At 37.7% G+C, this 24,371-nt stretch overlaps 2 protein-coding genes across 3 annotated transcripts; one reads left to right on the forward strand and one right to left on the reverse strand.

Moving 5' to 3' along the window:
- The first annotated feature begins 1,546 nt into the window (after positions 1-1,546).
- LOC120328041 (actin-binding Rho-activating protein-like) lies at positions 1,547-5,131 on the forward strand. The gene is made up of 3 exons (XM_039394427.2): positions 1,547-1,803; positions 3,353-3,548; positions 4,411-5,131. The coding sequence occupies exons 1-3, from the start codon at positions 1,674-1,676 to the stop codon at positions 4,538-4,540; spliced, it is 456 nt and encodes a 151-aa protein (XP_039250361.1). The 5' UTR covers positions 1,547-1,673; the 3' UTR covers positions 4,541-5,131.
- Positions 5,132-6,385: 1,254 nt separating this feature from the next.
- Positions 6,386-24,265, reverse strand: LOC120328040 (sulfite oxidase-like). Of its 2 annotated transcripts, XR_013477260.1 has the most exons (15): positions 23,946-24,265; positions 22,785-22,852; positions 21,990-22,067; positions 18,013-18,133; positions 17,106-17,223; positions 16,428-16,558; positions 15,087-15,280; positions 14,223-14,414; positions 13,176-13,364; positions 12,372-12,558; positions 11,221-11,379; positions 9,346-9,462; positions 8,874-8,944; positions 7,136-8,027; positions 6,386-6,935 (listed from the first exon to the last, which is right to left on the reverse strand). XR_013477260.1 is itself a non-coding variant. In XM_039394426.2 (14 exons), the coding sequence occupies exons 1-14, from the start codon at positions 23,958-23,960 to the stop codon at positions 7,979-7,981; spliced, it is 1,689 nt and encodes a 562-aa protein (XP_039250360.2). In that variant the 5' UTR covers positions 23,961-24,265; the 3' UTR covers positions 6,386-7,978. The 2 variants fall into 2 exon arrangements, 1 of the variants encoding a protein (XP_039250360.2); XM_039394426.2 differs by having other exon boundaries at positions 6,386-8,027.
- Between the last annotated feature and the right edge of the window lie 106 nt (positions 24,266-24,371).

Consider the following 24,371-nt stretch of genomic DNA (forward strand, 5'->3'; position numbering starts at 1 on the left):
ATGTCGTCATAAGAAATATGCGAATAATTAGTCTTATTAATCCATGGGTGTGGATGTCTTAGCCTCAGTTAGAAAGTTTTGTCAAAGCGAGTGGATGGATGATAGTTATAGAACATATTGTAAAATAGTTCAATGATCTTGAGTTGAGATACTTTGGGCGAGAGTGTCTTGTTAGTTTTAGGTTTCCAGATTCTGGTCGCTTATTTTGAATTACACTTACATATTGAGCATGATAGTTGGCACATTGTGTTAAACCTCGAGAACGCACTTGCCATCGCACCTGTAAAAACTTTTATATCTTAATTAGGGTTAGTAATGCATGTTGCGCTAGAAATTTAAATTTTCAAATCATTCCTCGCGCTAACCCAAACTGGATATTTACTAATATCTTATTTTAAAACTTGGCGAGGATGTTTTAATTCAAAATTTTGCTTTTTCTCATCATTGATTGAAGTCTGAAATTCCGATTTCTGAGAATTCATAATTTCAACTTCAAAAATATGATTTATAATCTGGAATAAAACATGTCAAACTCCGACCCCCTACCGCCATAGGCCTCGCTCTTGCGATACCCCTGATGCATATGAGCCTTGCATGACGGAACGATAACTTTTCATTTCATTGTGTTCGATGAACGGGAAAAAGCACCGTTTCAGAGATTCCAATATTATTTTAAAAATAAAACGAAAACAGGGCCCTAAAATCAATCGAAAATTCTTTTAGAGAAAAAAAAGTTATAAGAGAGACCAATATAAATAAAATATATATCATTTTTTCTCCAATTGCCATATTAAACTTTGTTGTTGATAGCCTTAACGTGGTGCGGGGGATATATCACGCTATGTTTAACTTGGACATTGTTTTCGAAGGGTATTATTATGTGACATTTGTATTATGACGTCAAATTTCTGTATTAGGACATCGTCGCGCAATGAATTATTTCAGTTCAACCCGTTACGTTAGCGAGTGCGGTATCGAGAGTAGAGTAAAATCAAGGCGGAACAACACCTTTGATTCTAAATTCCAACGTAAAAAGTGCGTCATCTAGCATTGTGATAGTTTTAATTATCATTCCTATTCACGAACGAACGCTGCGCACAACATAACCCGTAATTTATTCAGTCACGTAACGTCAAAAACGATACAGTACCAGAAGTAATTTTAAATTTGATTTTTTCACCATAGGCCATGAGGAATATTTGGGTTGCCGTATAGACAGTGAACTGGGGTAAGGCTGTATGTGCGTGTAACCATGATCAGTAGGTTTATATTTACTCTGCCTCTTTTGTTTGGGCCGGTGTACTTCAAATAAGACACAAATTATATAAAGTGTTTCAGGTTTTTAACGAAAGCAAGGCATAGGCTTTTTTGTTTTAAAATCTTCTTTACACTACGCACATAAAATGGAGACTATTGACAAGCGAGAAAATCCTCTATTAAAACATTTCGTACTGGGGATCGGAATACTTGGACGATATCATTATCTTGATTGAATGACGTCATCATATATGGGCTTTCGTCTTGCAATCGCACTTTTTAATATCCCGGTGTTTTTACAGAACTATTACGCTCCGTTACTAAGCTAAAAAACTAATATTACACTGAATAATTTGGTGACTCAATTAAAACGTGCACGGGAAAAGTGACGACGATTCGGTCTTCTGCTATTTAACATGCTGATAATGAAGTCACAAGCAGATGTACAAACTAGTACTGTGACGTCACTGTCTCAAAAATGGAACGAGCACACGAATGATTTCGTCGAGAAACAGAAAGTTAATCCATTTTCCGGAAGATACGAAGGTAAGTTTTTCAAGAGAATCTGATCAAACAATGTCACTCGCTCATAATTGAGGGAGACTCATCTCTAAGCAAAGTTAACATCGACCGGTGAAATTTCAAGAGCTACTGAATTTAAATAGATTTATGATGGTGCATCACGCAGGCTTACCATACGTCCCTGTTTACCCGGGACAATCCAGGTTTTGACAAGTTGTCTAGGCGTCTCACCCGGTAGACCCGGATGTCGCGGTCAGTATGGCAGCCATAAATTCTTTTTATTCAATATCGATACAATATTTTTTGTCAATGGAGGCAGTCCATTTATCACGGATTCGCGACACACTTCACTAATTCAGTGAGAGATTGAGAACTACTATAATGTCCTGATTATTATATGTTCGATACGTCAATTTAACATCTCAGTTTAGCTAGCGAATTGTTCGGAATGCCGAAAAACGGACTCTTTTTCCAAGGATTCGCATAGCCTGAGAATCGAACCAAGATTTGTCCAATCCGAACCGTACCGGTTATTTTTATATATATGGTAAGCCTACCATTACGCGCACTCACTCAGAAATAAAGAAGACTTATCTCTGAGCAAAGTTATGGGCACTCACTCAGAAGTAAAGGAGACTCATCTCTGAGCAAAGTTACGGGCACTCACTCAGAAGTAAAGGAGACTCATCTCTGAGCAAAGTTACGGCCACTCGCTCAGAAGTAAAGGAGACTCATCTCTGAGCAAAGTTACGTGCACTCACTCAGAAGTAAAGGAGACTCATCTCTGAGCAAAGTTACGGGCACTCACTCAGAAGTAAAGGAGACTCATCTCTGAGCAAAGTTACGGGCACTCACTCAGAAGTAAAGGAGACTCATCTCTGAGCAAAGTTACGGGCACTCACTCAGAAGTAAAGGAGACTCATCTCTGAGCAAAGTTACGGGCACTCACTCAGAAGTAAAGGAGACTCATCTCTGAGCAAAGTTACGGGCACTCACTCAGAAGTAAAAGAGAATCATCTCTGAGCAAAGTTATGGGCACTCACTCAGAAGTAAAGGAGACTCATCTCTGAGCAAAGTTATGGGCACTCACTCAGAAGTAAATGAGACTCATCTCTGAGCAAAGTTATAGGCATTCACTCAGAAATGAAGAAGACTCATCTCTGAGCAAAGTTACAGGCACTCACTGAAATGGCAAGAGCTACTGAAACCTCATTGGCTATATAGGTAGTAGGGCATTAGGTGCCAGTGAATACAGATTGAAACTACACTAAAAAGATGCTCCAGGAGTATGTAAACCAAGATGGCGGACCCCGGAACGTAGTATGTTAGGGTTAGGCCATAAATTTAGGTACAAATACTAAGGGAGTCACTTGGCTAGTCCACGAACTCGTAATAGAACTAAAATAAGGAAAATTGGAACAAAATTATGGCCTAACCTGGTACACATACTACGTTCCGGTGTCCGCCATCTTGGTTCACATACTTCGGAAATACCCGAAAAAGAGTTCACGACAGGAAATCCGTCACAAGACAGTAAATTCTATGTAAATTAAATTCTGCTTTTCTTTCTCAGCTGAAAATCGACCGAAATGGACCAAAGGCGACCCAGGTTACGCACAGCCTGTCGGAACAACCGCAGTTCGCCGTGAGAAGGCGAATAAATACATCGACAAAGAACTGGACATGCTGATCAGCGTCATGAGGTCAATGGCAGATACCGATGCCAGATCTGGGATTAGATATGTTACGTTTGGACCGTTGTTTCAAAGGTAGGTGTGGCTCATATATTCGTGATGAAACATGAGTCAAACCAGAGTGGGATAACATGTTTTACATATTGCGTAACTTTTCAAACGCCAAATTTTTTTTGACCTAGTCGATAGCAAGAAATCGCTCCTACATTTTTTAAATGATTGATAATCTATGTTTCACCGTTATTTTGAACAAAAACGTGCTATTTATACGTGAATGAATATCGGTTTTCATATTTTATATATTTAAAAATTTCGTAATTTTCTACTTTGTAACTTTGTTTTTGATAAACGAAAATAAAAGACATCCCCCGAAAATAACCCCAGGTTTTATTTTTTTCGAAAATTGAAAAAAGACCCAGTCTTATTTTCGGGGAAACACGGTATTTGTGGTGAAACATTTGCGGTGAGAATAAACATTTTTAGAACGGCTTCTCTTTAGTATCGAACTCACTGGCAACAGTACATAAAAACTCTCCGTTATTTGTTCAATGATCTGTAGCTAATATTATGCGCAATCGCACTGTTTTGTACATATTGAACAGTTGGTGCTCCCGAAGTATTCGTACCAAGATGGCGCACAGCCTGAACATAGTATGCGTACCAAGTTAGGGTTATTCAGGTTGTGCGTCATCTTGGTACGAATACTTCAGGAATGCCGAACAGTTCATAGGGTGTTTATAATAAAATTTTCCTCTTGACTTCCACCCAGACTGGGAAACGTTTCATTAAGCCACCGCGCCCATAAACGAAAAATCTGCCTTCCAAGTTAAAAATTGGGAAATGCTAATTGCCCCAAATGTAAGAGTTTAAATATAAATTTAGTCGCCTTTTCATACTTTGTGCTTTTCAGCTTTATTTACTTTTCCAATCCTTACAGATACACAAAGATATCAAGCAATCTGGTCGGGATATTGATTCGGGCACGCAAGCGAAACCTGGTTGATTTTGACGGAGAGATGCTATGGCAACGAAGAGACGATGACGTCATCATTACCTTGATTGAATGACGTCTTAAAATTTAAATTAAAAATTAACAACTGAATTATCACCTAAAAGTCCTAAATGAGAAATCAGCTAATATCCAAACCACCTGTATACATAGATAAACTTGCACAAATTCTGTCACACGGAGTTATTAGATTGGCCAAAAGTGGTTTTGAATTTTCCGGAGTCGGATTTTCCAATTTTGAATGGTGATAAAAAGATAGCATTTTCGTACAGAAACTCGAAAAGCATTTAATTTACTAACCGTTTTTGACACTTCATTAAAAAGACTTGTATGCACGGAAGTGTGAAATCAAGATGTATTCGGCACGAGAGTCGAATTTTTACTCAACCCGGAGTAGGAAGTCGAAATTACATAGTCAATGACGAACAAGAAGGCATGGCCTCGCTAAAAATAGTAAACCTCACATATGTGTGACCGTTTGCCCCTAACGCTGTGTTTAAACGCCCAATAAATAGCACAGCTTTCGGATGTCAATCTCAATACGGCGATTCAGGATGATCTTTTTGTGTATTTTACTTTAAAGTATACTGTTCACTTGACGACATGAGCTATCCGTTGGTATCTCCCAATTCAGCACTGTGTTTAATTTATCCGTTCAACAAATAAACTTATTTTATTTAATATAACTATTTCTGTGTCCACTAATGTGCACTGTGTGGTGGTATTCATAATGACAAGGACGAAGGAAATCCTGGAGGCTCCTCATTACAAACAAGAGAGCTATGCTCAAATATATGGACACGTAGCGCCACCCAATGGCAATAATTTTGATGACGTCATAGCGGAAAAAAAAGTAATAGCCTTCTGGAGAAAAATTTTATCTTTAACCACTGAAAATTTCAAAGCAATTGGTCCAGTATTCGAAGAGAAAAGCGACTTTTTAAAAACGTGTCAAAGAACAACAACAACATAATATTGAAACGATCGTTATGTCCACTACGTGTCCAAAAATTGCTGGTGAGGCAATCCTGGCTTGACAGCATTTCAAAGTGCTGGCGGAATCTAGAGTCTATGCATCTAAAAACAGATAACTGGCTAGCTAACTTATTCCACACCCGACATGAACTGTTAACAGAACGAGATGCCGTGGTTCACCATATGATTGAGCGTATTATCGGCTTTCCTCTCCCCTGGTATAAATATGTGAATCATAGCCTTCACACAATAATTTAATTCCCGAACATTCCAATCCTAACTCGAGTAAGAGAACATCTACAGCTTCCGAATTGGCACGGTCTTCTCAGGATGTGTATTCTCACTATTCAGTGCCGCGGTTTGCTCACCGTAGACTCCGTGTTTATTTTTAAGAGAGGATTTAAATATTTATATCAGAGGAGCGAAAAGACCGAGCACGGCATCCAGTCCAGTTGAGAGTCAGACATGGGATTAGTGAGGCAGGTATTTTGTCACCATATGAATGATCTTGATGGTGGATGAAGCCGTAACCGACCAGCGTTTACGTGAACCAATCTATGGGATTCGAACCCACGCAAAGTAATCGGTGGTGCTATGGCAGGCGTAACGATTAGCACGACGCGCCACAAAGCCGAGCCTTTCTGCTCCAATATCGTTGTTCGAACCAGCACATGTTCTCGCTAGAGTCAAAATTCCCAAAGTCTGAATTGCGTACTTTTAATGGTGATGAAAAAAGCCGAAACCTTCGACTAAGAATCAAATGCACTACTTTATACTAAGGTTCTTAGGAAGTCTAATAATAAAGGCTTGCACACACAAATTGATTTTCTTGAGAGCTGTAGTTGGAGTCCCCTTAAACCGGAGTTGGGATCCGATTAAAAATTTTCCACAGCCCTGCAACCTGCACTTTAATCAATAGTCAAAAAACTAGATCTGATTATTTATATATTTTGAAACAAAAAACACCAAAATCTTGGTAAAGTTTGAAACGTGCATAAAAAGCAAGAGCATGATTGCAATATGGAACTAATGAACAAAATCACGACGGTGATACTAAAACACGGAAACAAGACCGAAAACGGTCTGCTACGTACCAGCCCATATTTGCATAATACAAGATTCATTTGGCGATGGTTGAGTAAAAATCGTTTTTTCAAACGGGGGAACTACCCAGGGATTTTTTTTCCATTATTTTGGAGAGAAGGTCTTTATATTCGACGTTGTTTTACTAATATTGTAAGACATGCTTACGGTATGCATTGAATATACACATAACCTGTACAAAAAATTCAAAAAGAGGCCGCACCTATGATACATTAAATATTGAAAAACAAATGGAAACATAATTTTCATAAATACCAAGAAGGATGCAGATTAGGCAAAGGAACAAATCTATCAAAAAGATTAAGCACCACTGGGTTAGGGGGAGGAAAGTCGATGAGACGGCTTTATTGCTAAACCGTTCGAGCACCTGGTGGCTTACGTAGATAGTTTATATTCGTGGTTAGGGTTCCATTACATTTGAACCCATGGCAATTGCACCTGTATGCTATTGCACCTATAGAATTTTTTGTGTTTCACGGATAGTTAAACCCATACTAACCCTAACCCATGGGTTTTAGCACCCGCATATAGATTGAACCCGCGGATATACACATGGGTTCAAATGTACGGTCACCCAGCCATACTTATCTAAACAAAAGTGCTCACGTAGATAGTTTATATTCGTGATTAGTATTCATGTCAGTAGAAATACATACATACAATACACAGAAATACATTTGTGTTAGTGTGTAGCAGGACTCTTGAATCACTTAGGATAGTCATCAGTACTCTTGCTACGCGTTATACACACACAGACCAACAGCGCGAAAGCATAGAAGAAGGATGAGCAATTAGTCCCGTCGAAATACAGTAATATATTTATGTTAATGAAGCATGACTCTTTGAATCACTTCACTCGCACACATAGGATAGCCATCTTTAATTTTGCTACAGCATCCTTGCATTATTTGCTTAAGAATCCACCGCGCAAAAATATAGAACTAGGATAAGTATTTGGTTCTGTCAAGATACAGAAATATATTTATGTTAGTGCAGCAAGACTCAAAATAGTCCTTTTTTTCACTCACTCCTTTCATTTCACTCTTCTACAGTACAGCATTCTTGCATTATACACAAGCAAGTGCTAAAGAATAGAAGAAAGGGATAGCAGATCTGAACCCCAAACTTTTCAAGCTAACTTTTTTATAGAATTTTTTTTTTTAATTTTATAAACAATCAAGTAGCCCAACACCCCAGGGTGTTATAAATTGAGTACGCTATGCAAAAAAAAAAAAAAGTTTTCAAAGATTCAAAAAATATAACAGAACACCAAACCATCAGTAATTGCTTGTTTGGAGCTTTGTTCATAGCGAAAAGAGAAAATTCAGAAAAATGTGTGTAATCCATAATATATCCATAATTGGGGATAAAATCAAAATTTTTTTGGCAAAAAAGCAAATTATCGAATTGCACAGATTCAGTCGACTTCTTCCACAATGTCCACTGCTATTCGATGCCAAGCATTGCTGTGAAATAAAAAAAGTTGAATCGTTTATTTTTGGTGATACGACCCACTTTTGGGCATACCAGGTCGCCGAAATGTACTTTTTTACGTACATATGTTGTTCGATTCTTTTTCTTATACTATATTCGTCACTGTTTGGCCTAATCACAGGCGATACCGCTCAATAACAAGTATTGGCTTTTCGTGGCTTTTATACATGGTGTCCATACAGTCCTTTCACAATTTCAATTTTGTTAGGAAGTCAGTTCTCAATACATCTTAACCAGGTTTGTTGTTTTTAATCCGTAATTGTTTAAATATTTTTACTTCATCTAATACATCTGTGAAGACTAAACAATATATGGTATCCATAAATTCCCTTTGCAATTTTAAAACTTTTCATGGATACCGTGTTCATGTAGCGACCTAATAGACCAGCTAACCACTCTTATCAAGAAGGCTTCAATAGACTTATTTCCAATTAAACGCAATAAGATGGCTTAATCATATGGCAAACCACGGCCTCTCGTCCGGTTACCAGTTCAGGTCGGGTATGGGATTAGTTACCGGTATTTGTTTTCGGAAGCATGGACTTGATGGTGGAGGAAGCGAAGCCGCAACTGTCCGGGGTTGCGTGAACCACCCTGCCTTTGGCAGCTTTTTTACTTATGCCTAACTTAAGTTTTTTACTGATGTATATGTACTTATATTACTTGTATTTCCTGTAAGATGAAAAATAAACTACTGAATACTACTACAGACATATACATCAAGACCACAGCACCCTTGAGAGAAAAAAGAATCATGAAAAGGACATCACGAATACTCTGGGACTTAGAAAACCCCTAGCACATTCACACACCCTCACCTTAAAAATCCTCTTAGATTCCAGATCGGCTTGATCGTTTCTGGCTGCTGATTGTATGAAGAGTCTACAGCCTGTGAAAAGATAGAAATGGATTCAATTATTAGACACTTCCGTAGTATGTGTACCAGGTTAGGGTTAGGCCATAATTTTATTCAGATTTTCCTTGTTTTAGTTCTAACACGAGTTCGGGGACTGTCTGTGTTAGCCCAGTGAATATCCCCCTACCCATAGGTTTTAGTCCCTTAACACAACATGATGTAAAGTAGGCGAACAAAATTAGTTACCTTCATATTGATACACACACTTCAGGAGCGCTAATTATTCTATATATACAATGCTTTTCAATAGTCAATAGTTGAAAAAAGTAATCAGCTTTGAAAAGCAGTGGGTCCTTGATGATATATTGCAGACTTGCTCTGTGCTTATGTTGTATTTGCTTTAATAAAAAATGAAACAATGAAAAATTTGCTACCTTGCAAGCGAACTGTATTTTCTGTCCGATCTTCACCGGCATTTCAACTTTCCACAATGTCCAAGGCCAGGTTTGAGATGAATCATCTTTCTCGGGATTCTTCATGAGATCAGCTTCCTATAAAAGGAGAGAAAGATTGAGTTGTTTGAAAAATTCCGATATATAGATCAGTGGTCATCAGCTGGGGGTGTCCGCGATTAAATTAGGATTTTAGGAAATTTGCTGCCTATGACAATGTGACAATAGCCTACAAAAAACAAAGTACGAGTTATGACATCACAATGATAAATACGAGAACGCAGCTACAGTGATTTCAAGGGCATGTGGTCACTGGTTATGTTCTCATTTGAAGCGAAGTATCTAGTTGTTCTACAGCCAAATGTAACAAAGGAGATTGTGTTGCGTACTAAAACTTAACCAGCATGGCTAAATCAAGAAAGTACTCGGAAATTATCTTGAAATGGTGTCAGAGGGTAGCAAAGAAAAACCGCAATGCGTTTTAGGTTATGCTGTCCTTAGCAACGACGTAATGAAGCCATCAAAGCTTAAGCGTCACTCGCAGCAGACACACCAAAAGCATACCGAAAAAGATTTGTCATTCTTCCAAAGACGTAAATTGTCTTTGAAACATTAAAAACTGGATGCTAGTGGTTATTTTCAACAGCAAAGCAGGAGAAGTGGCTTTACAAATTGCCAAGCAAAAAAAAGCCTCACACGCTGGAAGAAACAATCTATACTATAAAAAGTGAGGCAGGGGGTCGCGAGGTATGTGTAAACCACCAAAGGGGTTGCGAGCCAAAAAAAGTTGAAAAGCACTGATAAAGATATAATAATGTATACTCTCGCATTTGAATGTAAACTGTAAGCATTAGCCCTGAACTGCACTGGCAGAAACCCGGAACCGTTGTTGAAATACGCTACTCTAAGATTTATTTGGCAATGGATCGATTACTTTCAAATCTTTTCTATACAATGAGATGTTTTATGGGATCCCATTTCGATTCTACGTTTGATTTCTTAAAAAAGAGAAAATTTGTTTTCGAAAAATTCATAAGAACAATTTTGAAATTCTATAACGAAATGCTTTTCTGAATCTTTCACTCCAAATAATCTTTGTATAAGCTCAGCCAGTGATATCCAACGATATGCAAAGAGTTACTATTATTTGGAACGACCAGAACTGAGCTATACCGTTGTCCCATATCAGTAGCGCTGGGACATAGCCTTTCAAGGTGGAAGACGTGTAAAACTTGCAAAAAGTCGGAATTCTCCACCCAGATCAGGGCCGTAGCCAGAAATTCTGAAATTCCTAATTGCCAAGTTAGTAACACCCAGCAGGTCCAGAAGGCCTATAAAGCTACGAAAAATTGCTATGTTTGATACAAAACATCAGTGCCAGTTCATATGTGTTTCCCTTACATTATTACATGTAACACTCTAATCAACTCGCTCATGCTTGTAACTTTTTTTTCCCGTCGCGCTTTTCGAGCGCGTAATGCTATTTCTAACCATTCCTTGTTAAGATGTCTTATTAAGAGTCTGTTGTTGTTTACATTTACTATTATTTGTCACTAAGGACTTGTGTGTTGTATTCGGGGTGAAGGATTGAGGCAGGATCCATTAATATACGTCCATACTGGCGCAGGCCCCCAGCCCAAAGGGTATGACCCAGACTGAGAGCTAGTGTTTATATGAGTCAGGAGTCTAAATTGAAGCACTATAAAACCACAAGTTGAAAGAAGGATGTCCAGAAGTACCAAGATGGCGCCTGAAAACAGTATGTGTGTACCGGTTTGAATTCAGGTTGTGCGACATCTTGATGTGCATACTTCTGGAGCACCGAAACCTCCATAACCTGTGGAACAAATCTCATACCTTCCAAGTCTTTCCACCATCGGAAGTGACGTCAACTCTAATGATATCTCTTCCTCCACCACTCCATGCATATCCTTGTACCTCCACCATGTTGTCTTCAGAAGGTTCCACCTTGGAATTGGTCTGCGGCCAGGTTATAGCTGAAGTCACCGGTAATTCCTGAATTAAAATAAGAATGATGATTTTTAATATATTTTTGCATGTTTTCACTTTTAAAGAAGCTTCAAGGCTCGTGAGGCAGAGGTTCCCAAACGTTTTGTTCATGCAGCACTAAATTATCAGAAAAAAACTCACGGCGCACTTACACATAAAAAAATTGTTGCCTTTAAATAAAACTCAATTTTGTATCTTATGGTTTATGAAGTTTGTAAACATTGCAAAAAAACAGTGAAAAACCGTCTAAAAACACCAATAACCCTGCTAAAACGCTTAAAAACAGTAAAAAAACGTCCAAAAACACCAATAACCCTGCTAAAACGCTTTTCACTGTTTGCATACCAGTGGCGAATCTAGGGTGTGGCAGCCATGGGCGCTGTTTGAACAGGGGCGAAAAATCAGCAAAAGTTTCAATCATAAAATGTTTATATAAAATATTTTCAAATTGGGAGTAACCGAAACTCATATTTTCACTCAAATGGTAAGGCACGAGTATCAATGACAGTTCTTTTCAACCAACTATCAAGGGGGGGCATTTCTAAACTTTGCCATGCATAATGTTATGTAGATAGGCCACTGGACAGACACTAGGTAACAGACATAGAAAGGGAAGATGGATTTATTGATTAATATAAACAGCATTTAAAACAAAAACAATAAAACATTTATAATAAATACAATATGTAAAATATTCAACCATATATTCTGTTCTGTTAATTCAATTCTGTTAATTTTTGCGGCGCACTCTGCAAATCTTTTGACAGTTCTTTTACCGGGGCTTGGGACTCTACTTCAGGCAAGTTCGCATTTATAAAATTGGTTTCAGTGCATCAGTGAAACTCCTCTATCAGTACTCTTTCTACTCTCAGTTGATGGTTTGTGATTTTAATCTTATTTAAATATGAGATGGAGTGGGAATTTTCCTTAATCTTGAGTCAGATTTCGAGTTATCTGAGGGAACTTAAAGTAACTTTTCTACTTTACATCTTACTCACCTGTATTGACTGAACTTTACTGTAATCAGCCGTTTCATATGTAGTTGATGGATTGAAATGTTTGTAATCTTTCTGTTGCCAATGTGAGTCGCTTTCTTTATCACTCGCTACAATTCGATGTGCCCACTTCACATTGCGAGCACCCACTACTCCAGGTACAATGATTCTTACTGGGTAACCATGATCCCTGAATGGTTACAAAAATTAATAAATTGTGAATTTTTATGTAATAAATATAAAAAGTTGTACTAATCATTGGATTACAGAGTATCCTATTTATCCCATAATGAAAAGAAGAAGCTATAAGGTTGTAATAATGGTATCGAGAACCATGCACTCTTAAAATTCAACTGAATCCGCAACGCCCACCCAATCTATGACATCTTGGGTTAGGTGGGGCATGTATGGGATTTAAACCCGAAATCTGTGATATGTGGTGCCAGGATATTTGGTACTCCCGAAGTATGTGCACCGAGATGGAGCAAAACCTGAACATAGAACGTGTACCAGGTTTGGGTTATAAGGTTGCGCGCCATCTTGGTGCACATACTTCTGGAGCGCCCGATATTTTAGACAAACTCCCTTTTTACTGAATTAGGTGTTGTCGACCACTGACCCAACAAGGAACAAATTATTGCAAATAACGTGTTAACACATTAGTTATAGAAAATTTGCTGGCCAAAAAAATAATATTTCTGGATGGTTCCTTTAGTTCTGACAACTGGACGCTACTTCACGAAGCAAAAAACTTGATAATCTCCAATAAACTGAAATATTTTTCCTGATATACAAAACATGCTTTACCTTGGGATATCTTTGCCATTCATTTTGACTGCTACGATGACATCATTGTCATGGTTGAGAGCATTTTTGGCAGGAATCGAAGCACCGTAACATGAGTTTGAAATGTCACAATCAAGTCCATCAAATTGAATATGCTTCAATGAAGGATGGTTAGGGTTGAGCCCAGATGTCATCAGTAAGTCACGGAGCCTGCAAAAATTAAATAATATTCAACCAGTATGAAATGTGCAATTACACTCTGGGATGTTCAGAAACAAACTCTTTGCACCAGTGGTTCCCAACATTTATGGGTCGTCAGACCCCTCTCTGGAGGCCCATGGCCCTCACTCATGGCCCCCTGTTTATCATTCCATGGTATTTAAAGTGTTATTTTGATTATTGATTCCATATTCCATTATGTTCAAACAATTCATGTTCAACAAAGTGAAAACACCCTGTGAAATAAGCTTGTCAAGCAATGAAACTAAGAAAAACGGAGAGTTTTCTTGTGAAGTGAAAAGTAAAATCAGCATTGTGGTTCCCCTCCAAAACTTATTACAATAACTGCATACTTTGGGCGTGATGTCGTCAAGATTGCTCTTATATCCTAAATGGGACTCTCATAGACTTGGGATCACCAAAGTTATCATTTGCAAACTCCTCGGTTAAAAGTTACTCGGTGTCAGTCAAAGTTTGACTTATTTTAATATATGGCAAATCTCGGGGTCAAAAGGTCATCATGGAACTGACTCTAGAAGTTCCTATGCTCACATTCTATATCCGATATACACTGTTTGGGTATTTTGGGAATGAGGTTTGAGAGTCCCCCCTTTTAAAATATAAAAGAAACATCAAAAATATCAATTTTTTGAAGCTTGAAAAAAGGGTTTCATGCCTACAGAAAAAGCCGCCAGCTGTTACAGTTTATTAAAAATTTCAAAAATCTCAGTTTCAAAAATTCCGGACTGCGCTGCGCACCTGTCCCGAGGTCAGGAGTCAAACTGGTCTCAATAATTATTCGAAATTTGGAAAGTTTCTTCAATTTCCAAAATTCATAACTCAACTTACCTAGGACCAGTCCATTTAGCAGTACCGATTGCGCTTGCACCCCAACTCAGACCTTTGACAGGTTTATAATTTGACATTTCTTCCCTCCTGTTGCCGGCACATTGGATTGTTGTTGTCACAGTAGACCACTGAAATTTCTTGAGATCTTCCAATGAGTATTTGATTGATTTTGGGCCGATTACAATTTCAAGCCTTGAAAAATGAGGAAAATATTGTAGCATAGAGGTTTTAATATATATTGTGACAGAGAAAGAGGTAAGACATCACTCTTGAGTCCATGCATCAACAAATAACTGGCTAACTAATTCCATACCTGACATGGACTGGTAACCGGACGAGAGGCTGTGGTTCACCATATGATTAAGCTGTCTTACCGGCTCCCTTCTCAACCGGGATGAAGGTTTGGGTCAGATTCGGAAAGGGGTCGGAACCCCCCCTTTAGAGATGTAAAAAAAGCATTTTTCTGTATCCATACATAGCAATTTTTCGTCGCTTGAAACCATTATTATTACACCCTTAATAAGACTCTTGGAAACCCATGTTTTCTGGTCAAATACCCGCTCGTTAGCTGTAACTGTTCAACTTGGCGATTAGAAATGTCAGAATCCACCGTTTGCGAGAGTTATTGATAAATTGGTAAAGTTTGATTGATGTAGCAATGAATGATGCTGTTTATAGAAACTCGAGTGGTAATTTTCATTTTAATTAAAAACAATGGCAGTGTCGACTTTTCGGAAAAGAATTTTTGTTTTTTTTGTAGTTTTTCTCTTGCATGAGAAAGTTGATGTGCGACAGAAATTTTGTACAACGAAAGTGGAATAGGAATAGAAAAGACAAAAAAAATTTGAGATTAATTATTCTTACCTGAAAGTCTCTGGGTCAACTTCAGGTACGGGGAGGTGATTCCTGACATAAAACATTTCATTGGGGGTGATAAAAGAATCTGTGAGGACCTCTAGTGGTGGTTCTGCATTGAACGGTTTCGCAGAGTTGACTCGAAAGACTGGAAACCGATAAGGTTCGTTTCCAAACGGATCGTTGGCATTCTTATGACTCTTCTGAATAGAGAAGTTAGACATTAATACAAATACATACTTTTGCATGACAAGATATCGAAATTGCAGAGGAGTTTGCATATTTGTCCAGAGGAAAAGGACAGCTTATCATATGGATCACCACAACCTTTCGTCCGGTTACCTGTTCATGATGGCTATGGGATTAGAAAGACATTTATTTGTTTCAGAAGCATGGACATGATGGTGGAGGAAGTCGTAACCGACCATCGATTATGTGAACCACCCAACAGCGGCGAGCAGTCCAGCCATATTCTTACACATAATTACACACCACAGAATTCGAAAATGTCGCTGCCCAAAACAGGGTTAAATAAATTGGCCAGTCTCAGAACTAGGTAAATACACAGAGTCCAATAATATATGGAGGATAGGATCTACATATTTATCCTGGAGGAGAGAAAAACCCGATAAGACGGCGTAAGCATATGGCGAACCACGGCCTCTTGTCCGGTTGTTTTCAGAAGCATGGAATGATGGTGGTGGAAGCCGTAACCGGCCAGTGGTTACGTGAACCACCCTGCGGCGGCGAGGAGTCCAGCAATCTTCTTGCACATAATCATCCCCGCATGGGATTGAAACCTGTTAACCCACGGTAATCAGAGGTACGGTGGCGAGAAAATTCCTAACGTTAAGCATGATGCACCACATTATCGGACCTAACAATTCAACATAACAACATAATAACAATTCAATTATACCAGTATATCAATTATAGGTACCGGTGTTAGGATTACATAGGGCAGTAATTTAGTTATCAGCGATATAGGAAAGCTTAAAGATGTCAGAAATCAAACGAAAACTAGATTCAGAAAACTAACGTTTCTTGAATAAATGACAGTGTTCGTATTTCTTCATTGAAAAGTATCAAACTTTAAATATTTGTCTTCTTTGCCAACGAACTATTTCAGTTCTGGAGGAATACAACATTAAGCGCCATTATGAGTCAAACTAACATGTTTCAAAAAAATGTCAAATAAAAGTGAATCCACTTTTGGGAGCTACATTCTTCCGGCCCGCGAACATCTTTCCGATTCTAATTTTGGCCCGCGGCCAATAAAGTTTGGGAACCCCTGGTTTAGCATGATGCACCACATTACCGAACCTAATCATAAAAACCCCAAACACCCACCTGGTCTCTCTTACTCAAATCTCCGATTCGATATTCCTCCAACATCTCTAGAACTTCTGGCGTTTGATGAACAGCGTAAAGATTCCAAAATGGATCAATGGCTCCTCCAGCTCCCAACATGATTTTACTGCCTGAAAAATAAATGATTTATTATCTTGAATGCCTCATCTTTGAAACCCTTTGAAACAGTGGAAAACAATAAGCCTCGCGCCCAAACTAAATTTAATCACAATCTCTACAATTTTCTTGAGCTATTTTTAACTAAAACATCAAAATTTGGTTTTAGTTTGGATCGATCGATAGTTAGGGGATCCCCCAAAACAGAAACTGCAGTTTCGATTCATCCGCTCTTGTAACTTGCGCACTGCGCATCACACACACACGCTCGGCGGTTCTCAAAATTCTCTCGCTTTACGAAAATCTAGATCACTACATCAATAATTGATTGATAACTCGCTAATTATACGACATAATTCGCCCAAAATCAATAGGCTTCTGGTCCGAGATAAGATGAATGCACATGCAAAATCTGGAGCAGATTCAATCTCGCTTTCGTGAGATATCGCGTGCATCTAACAGACAAACAGACATACATACAGACAAATACCTATCAACATACAGACCGATTAAAATCGATAAGTAATAATTAAATATGTCCAGGCCTAAAACCAATTTTACCTCCAGGGTGTATCTTTACGAAATCCGTTATATCATAAACCCCATCCTTATACGAAACCCAGATGCCTTTGTCTGGAGTTTTGTGCTCGGCTACCTCAGATGCTGTGTACACTCGGGTCTGTGAAAATAATATAACATAGTTTTATTGCTAGTGGAATGGCATGTTCAAATGCAACAGTTCAAAAACAATAGAATTTAGCGAACTTAATGATAGCAGAAAGTAGTGGCCTGTTTTTTACGACATTTGCTTTTAAGTGGCATGGGCATGGCCATATTTATATTTTTCTAATTTCAGTCTTGTTGAACCCAAAATTTTTTACAAAATATTTTTTCATATACGGTAGGCTATGTCTTGGAGTGGAAGGTGATGAAAAGATTCCGAGAATATCGATCAGAGACCGAAGACTTATCGATCGAAAGTTAGGGGATCCCCCAAAACAGCGCTCTTACTCCATAGTGACACCTCGTGTCCCATCACTAATTAATTAATAACTCGCTAATTATATGACATAATTCGCCCAAAATCAATAGGCTTCTGGTCCGAGATATGATGAATGCACATGCAAAATCTGGAGCAGATTCAATCTCGCTTTCGTGAGATATCGCGTGCATCTAACAGACAGACAGACATACAGACAAATACCTATCAACATACTTACTGATTAAAATCGATAAGTAATGAACCATAACACATTTGGTTTTATAGACAATGAAAAACCTCCCAACAGAAGAGAAAGATAATTTTTTCTAAGAATATGTTCTTGCCCAAGGCCGAAAATTTTCAACGATCAAAGAAAAATTTCAAAGCAATTTACAAGAGGAAAGAAATATTGACAACAAGATGATCAACAACAACATAATACCAAACGATACATGATATGCACACTTAGTTTTAAATACAATGTACCTTGACTGCCTTTGCTTGCACAGTGGGCATTGATGATTCTGCACCTGCTTGACTGTATCTATAGATTCCATATGAACCAATGATGGCTCCTGCGAGCAGGAGAGCTCCATTCTGAACCGACCTGAAAAATGCGTTAGGAGAAAATAATTTTAAAATTAAACTTTGAAAAAGCGTCAAAGGAATGAGAGTAAAATCACAGTATTATATTATGTCACGTTTTTGGAAATGAAATTTTTTGATCTTCCGCCATTGAGGACCAGGGACATATTTTGGTCTGAGTTGCAATGCTGTACCTGTTTTAGTTTTGATTTTTGCATTTAGTTTTCGCCTTATGTCAATTTTTAGGCTAGGGATGTTAGGATGTGAATATTACAAAAAATAAGGTTTTCTCAAACTTTAAAATGTGAAATTAGCTAATTTAATACTACTGTTGTGAATTGTTGCAATACAGAAATTTGCTTCAATGTGCAAAAATAGCTCAGAAGAGTCAGAACCATGAGATTCCCAATCTGGGCCCCTGACACCCTACAGGGCCACAAAAGACAACAAGCAAATGCTTGTTCTAGATACCATCCTTGGTGACACATTAATTTATGAATGCGCTTTGACTGTAATGCATTTATTCTTTCCTCTCATTTGTTGGATTTTAATGATGGAACATAGCGAATAAATAAAATTGACATAAAATCTTAATAACAAAACTAGTTATTTTAATAAAAAAAAGGCAAAGGTGAAAGGTTGAGGGCATTTAAAACGGGCCACTGAACATGGTCAAGAACCCCTTGATTGGATTATAGCAAATTGTCATAAACTGGGATAATTCATACGCCAAGCCCATCGCCTAACCCAGGTTAGTATAATTGGGTCAGTAACTCTGGACTGGAATGATTCCAATCCTTCTAAACAGGCATAGCCAGGAGGGGGGTTCTAAATTTCTTATTGCCAAGTTAGACTGTAAAAGCTAGCATGCCCAGCCGGACGTCGGAAAACAGAGTCCTTTCAAGAGTCCTCGTAGCTGCAGGGCCATTTCGTCATATGCAAGATTTTGTTCGACTTTTCCCAAACAATCGACTTCTACAAGAGTCCTCGAGGCAAAAGTTCGTTCAGCGGTTGGTGTAAAAGTCCTCAAGGATTAAAAACTGTTTCAAGTTATGAAAAATTGCCAGGTATGATATAGCAAAATGCTTTTTTTTTTACATTTCAAAAGGGGGGTTCCGAACCTCAACCCCCTGACTATGTCCAAAAATAATGGCTCATTGCATTCCAGAGAATGCGGCCTGGTGTAAGCACTCAGCCAGGAATTCATTTGTAATATTTTTGCAATGAGCATTAGAGCTGTGCGGGAGATAATTTGCAGGGATTTGCAGACAGTGACAATTTTGACCAATTAAACTCAAACAGTAAAAAACCAAAATAGATGAATGTGTTTACCAAGGTAGATAACAATGTTTGTCTATCCATCCTAGGTAACGCTTCAATGACATTAGCAGAAAAATACAGAGGTCAAAATTAATAAATTAGTAGCTGAATGAGCAGAATCTAAATTTCCCTTTAAAAAAAGCAAATAACTTTGATTTCAAGAATATTTGAGCCATGTGGATATATAACAAAATCTACAATTGGACAGGCATGTCCAACCTTTTCAGCGCCGTGGGCCGCTTTCACATGAAGAAATTTATTGCGGGCCGCAAACGTTTTTACCAAACTTAAATACCACCCCAGTACCGTTTTACGTTAGAATTTGAGCATCGCTAAATTAAACGACTGGATCGCACAGCGCTTTTGCGGATTTCTGAACACAAAGACTATGAACCGTGAAATTCTACTCAAATTTTTTATTCAAAATGCACAACTTTCAAGCAATAATAACATTGGCATAAAAAATCGAAAGAAAAAAAATGAAGTCAGCAATTTTTTTCTTCAACTTGTGCGAAATTTGCTTTTGAATGTCATTGCTCAACTGTTTCATATCAACGGGTAGTTTTGATACTGCACTACGTAACTGGCTTGACAAATTGTCGTCCAGCAAGATTTGATATCATACCAAGAAATTTTTATGTTAAATATGTTTATACGTCCGTATTTATATAAAAACTTCAAGTGTGATGTACGGATCCTTCCCGCTGCCACAGGTTGGACATCCCTGTTCTAGAATATCAAACGATACTCCCCCTAAACCACAAGTCTGAGCAATTCTATAGTTAAGTGCTAAGCAAACACTACACAGGCAAGAACAACAAAATATACTGTGTAGTGCGCAAATAACCTCAATTACATGGCAAACAAAAGTCCCAGACAGTCTCCTTTGTACAAATAAGCTACGTAAATTTAGAAACTGCACGGCAAAAGTTTATATTCTAAATGGGTGATTGTGTAGAGCAATATTAAACCTTTCAAAAATAGTGCAATGACATCTACGAGGCCAGATTGTCCAAAACAAATTGAACAGTCAAATCAATTTGAATATAATAACAGTAGCCAGGGGTAAACCCGGAGAGGTTTTAGTGTGCCCCCCCCCTGTCCCCCCCCATTTGTTTTATATGTAAAAAATGAACATATTTCTGTATCATAGAAACAATTTCAGGCCCTCAAGATCCTTGAAAACCTACGACGGGTGGTCCAAGGTTGTCGGCTCCGCGGGCCACAAAATTATTTTTGCATTGATCGCGGGCCACAATAGTGCCAAGAATAGGTGAACAGTGCAATACAAAACAAACACTTTTATTGTGCAAACACATAGATATCAGGCATAGCCATTCTAGGCTAATTGAATCCGCATTCGATTTTTAGTTTTCTCTGATGCCTATATTGTTAGCATATATTCCCGACCAAAAAGTTAGAAAGCCAGATAACAATTTAGACTGCCAAGCACATTATTCAACTTCGCTATTTGCCTCAGCTAGCCATCATACTGGTCAATTCAGTGACATTAGTGACGACAATATGTCAAAAGATTTTTTTGTTAATTTCATGACGAAACCACACGAAATCTGATTTTTTGATTACTCTCCGAATGTCCCCCGGGCCACAGATAATGAAGCAGCGGTCCACATGTGGCCCGAGGGCCTGGGTTTGGACCACCCTGCACTAGTTGTTACTACATGGAAATTAAAAATTTCAGAACACGCCTTTTGGAAATTTCTGGAAATGCCCCTGTAGAAGCCCATCTTAATTTGGCAGGAAATGTTAAATCAGGAAACCCCCGTTTTCACAAAAATAGCATGAACATCAGCTATTTAAGAGTATTTTTGGAGGAAAGGTGACAACACCTCGTTCATCGACCAATCAGCATAAGTTTACTCACAGACTTGTTCAAACAATAAAGATGAAAATAGTTGAACAAATTTGCCTGTCTGCCTGATACCACTGTTTACCCGTCTCCAGCTTTGAAAACGGAGTGAAAGTGCGCAAGCAGATGAATTAAAAGCTGAAATTCAATAAACTTAAAAATGTCTAAATTACATGCTTCCGCGATAATTTTTTTTTAGTTAAGTTGTTTAAGGTGAGTTCTCACACACTCATTCAGAATAAAGAAAAAAGGCTCAACTGTAAGTTAAGTAACCAGTGATGATCACTTGGGTTGGCATACCCAGGGGGGTTTAGCGGGTTGGAACCCCCCTTTTGAAATAAAAAAACAATTTTTTTTTTGTATCAGGCATAGCAATTTTTCGTAGCTTTCAGATGTATAACCTGGACCTCATGCTTGAACAAATTAATCAAGCATGACTTTGCGGCATTGACACCCTTAGATATGGTAGGGTTTATTCTGAATAGTCACACCTCGATGAGCAACTGAAGTGAAAAATATTTAATCGTTATTCTGGTACAATTAATACGTCGCCATTAAAAATTAAGAAGTTTTGGCCGGCCAGAATATTCTGTATCTAAACAAGGCTGTGTAATGCTGCCATTTAACGCTCCATTGGATCCTGAATTGGAAATATTCATGTCAATTTATACCAAAGCGAACCTCTCACCTTTGATAGCCAGCATTATCTGAGCCTTTGTGGTAAAATCTTCTTTCACCCGTTAAATTATTTGTTGATGCTGAGTTTCTAAATAATAAAAAATCACTTTGAAAGATGTTGTCTTATTCTAAATAGAATTTATAAATGAAGTGCATATATATGACAGTATAAAGTATGGACCAATATTTTTCACTGCCACTCATGTGTAAAATATGGTGTAAAATACGATAGAGGGAAAGACTGAGGCCAACAAGGTTAACCAGAGAGAAAAAAAGGAAAATTTTTTGCTAACTAATGACTAATAATTCTATACATGATTGGCATAAAGATTCAACAAAATTAATAAAGTGCATTTGAAAGCATGAATTTTTTTTTTTTTTAACAAAACAGTAATAAAAGTTTTTTATTGAATTCCTTGTTTTGCCTATTTTGGAACCCTTTATTCCTCCCTCACTATGTTAAAAAACTGCTTTATTTATTAAATCTTTAAATGGGTCCTTTGGTAGTATCATGAGCAAGTCACATCCCCACTTTGGTACAGTTTAGCTAGTTCGTTATGTGTTTGTAGATAAGTTGTATAGAAATAATAAAAAAATAAAAATAAATTTATTATCACTACAGCGAATTAGGGTTGAGGTTCGCAACCCTCTTTTGAAATGTAAAAAACGCATTTTTCTGTATCACACATAGCTATTTTTCCAAGCTTGAACGCTTTTCTTAGACGCTCCAGAGTCTTGTCTACCTGTGATCAGAGGTGCGATGCCACGCGTATTCTTAATGCTCAGCCGACCCAGTCATACTCACATTTTTGACAGCTGAGTAGACATTGATCGCACTCCACCATGACGGAACATTCTTATTGAACATGAAGTCTATAAAATAAAAAAATAGAAGATTTGTTAGGCTAGCAAGACTACTCCCCACTACCAACTCTTAGGCCTGTATGATCATACAGCTATTTTGCCCAACAAATTGACAGCAAGACAATTTGAGTTCTAATTTTAATTTTCAGTTTTTTTCGGAGTTGATACTATACAAAAACATGTTGGCTAGCACTAATTTTTTTTGTGATTTTGGAAAAGTTAAAGGTGCAAAGAGTAAGAAGACATCGCGTTTACGTTTTGTGACGCAAGGCACAATATCTTAAATTGCTGTCATACACTGCATACAAGTGAAGTTTTTTTTGAAAACTTAAAAAAAATTAACAAATTAAAAATATAGAATTTGAGAGAGAGTGCAAAATCTCAGAATATCACTAACATACAAAAAAAAACATGACCTCATGTAAAGGAGGCTTGTGTGAGGGTTGCACAAAAAAAAATACGAAAATGGATTAAAGTCTGGGGTCATTGCACTTTTAAAACACTTGAGCTAATAATGACCAATTCAACCTAATACAAAGATATCAAGTGGAATACAATGCACAAGTTATTTGCTAAAGCAAATAAAAACTGATTAGGAAATCACGAGAGCAAACAGAACCCTGATACACTTAACACAGTACCGTCCGACCGTGTTGAAACTGTGGAAAGGTTTTCCATTTTATTGTTACATTGCCAAACTTGAAGTTCAGTTGGCACTTCTGTACTTAGACGAAGTATGTTATCGACCCCTAGTTCTCAAGCTTTATTTATTTATTGGTCTGCATATTTTTCTTTTTTACTGAGTAATTGATTTTATGTCTTGCTTTTTCGCTTCCGATCTTATCATATCTTGGTGATTGTGTGCGTGCTTTAATTTTGTAATCAGTTTTAAGACTTTTGGGTGAGCAAACACGTACTACTTCCTTCATCAATACCTTCCATCTAAAATTTGTATTTATTTAGTTTCTAACCTTACTTGTGGTTTTGTTTGCTTTCCCGATTCTATATTCAGTTTCATTTATTTTATTTTTATCAATTACTGTATTCTATGGCCTAATATGTCGATTATGGAGTCGAAATAAACTTATACTTGTAAGCTTACCATGCTGAGAGCCATCTTGAATTTTATTCTATGATGCTGCAATTGTTTTGACGTGACGTGACGAGCCGTCTGACCGTACAGCCGTATAGTATAGTTGCACTTTGCAGATGCTGTTCCGTATTGTAAATGTAATAAATGTTTGCCAATGTATATTCAATGGAATAGCCCCAGCCAAGAAGTCAATGCGCGGTCTTCTAGGTTTATTCAATAATTTTTTTGATATTTTTCAAAAATATATCAGCAGTTACATAACGTTACAATGTTATATAACTACATAAAAGAATAAATAGCCTAAAGCTGTCTACGTTATCAATTTCTAGGAAAAGGTAAACAATAAATAAGAAACAGAAATTTAATGCTCGGACGATGGCGTTGGAGAGTCGAAAAATCACAGTCATCGAAACGGCTGCATCTTGTATTTATTAA

Source organism: Styela clava, chromosome 7 (genome assembly GCF_964204865.1).
Source record: "Styela clava chromosome 7, kaStyClav1.hap1.2, whole genome shotgun sequence".
NCBI classification, from domain to species: domain Eukaryota; kingdom Metazoa; phylum Chordata; class Ascidiacea; order Stolidobranchia; family Styelidae; genus Styela; species Styela clava.

Bases quoted from the DNA above. Each gene is read 5' to 3' on its own strand.
- LOC120328041 (XM_039394427.2), top strand. From the start codon at position 1,674: ATGCTGATAATGAAGTCACAAGCAGATGTACAAACTAGTACTGTGACG. The intron at 1,804-3,352 runs GTAAGTTTTTCA...TTTCTTTCTCAG, and splicing joins ATTTTCCGGAAGATACGAAG to CTGAAAATCGACCGAAATGG. The intron at 3,549-4,410 runs GTAGGTGTGGCT...CAATCCTTACAG, and splicing joins TTTGGACCGTTGTTTCAAAG to ATACACAAAGATATCAAGCA.
- LOC120328040 (XM_039394426.2), bottom strand. The intron at 22,068-22,784 runs GTGAGTATGACT...TTTATTATTTAG, and splicing joins TCTACTCAGCTGTCAAAAAT to AAACTCAGCATCAACAAATA. The intron at 9,463-11,220 runs GTATGAGATTTG...CTCCTTTTATAG, and splicing joins ATGGTGGAAAGACTTGGAAG to GAAGCTGATCTCATGAAGAA.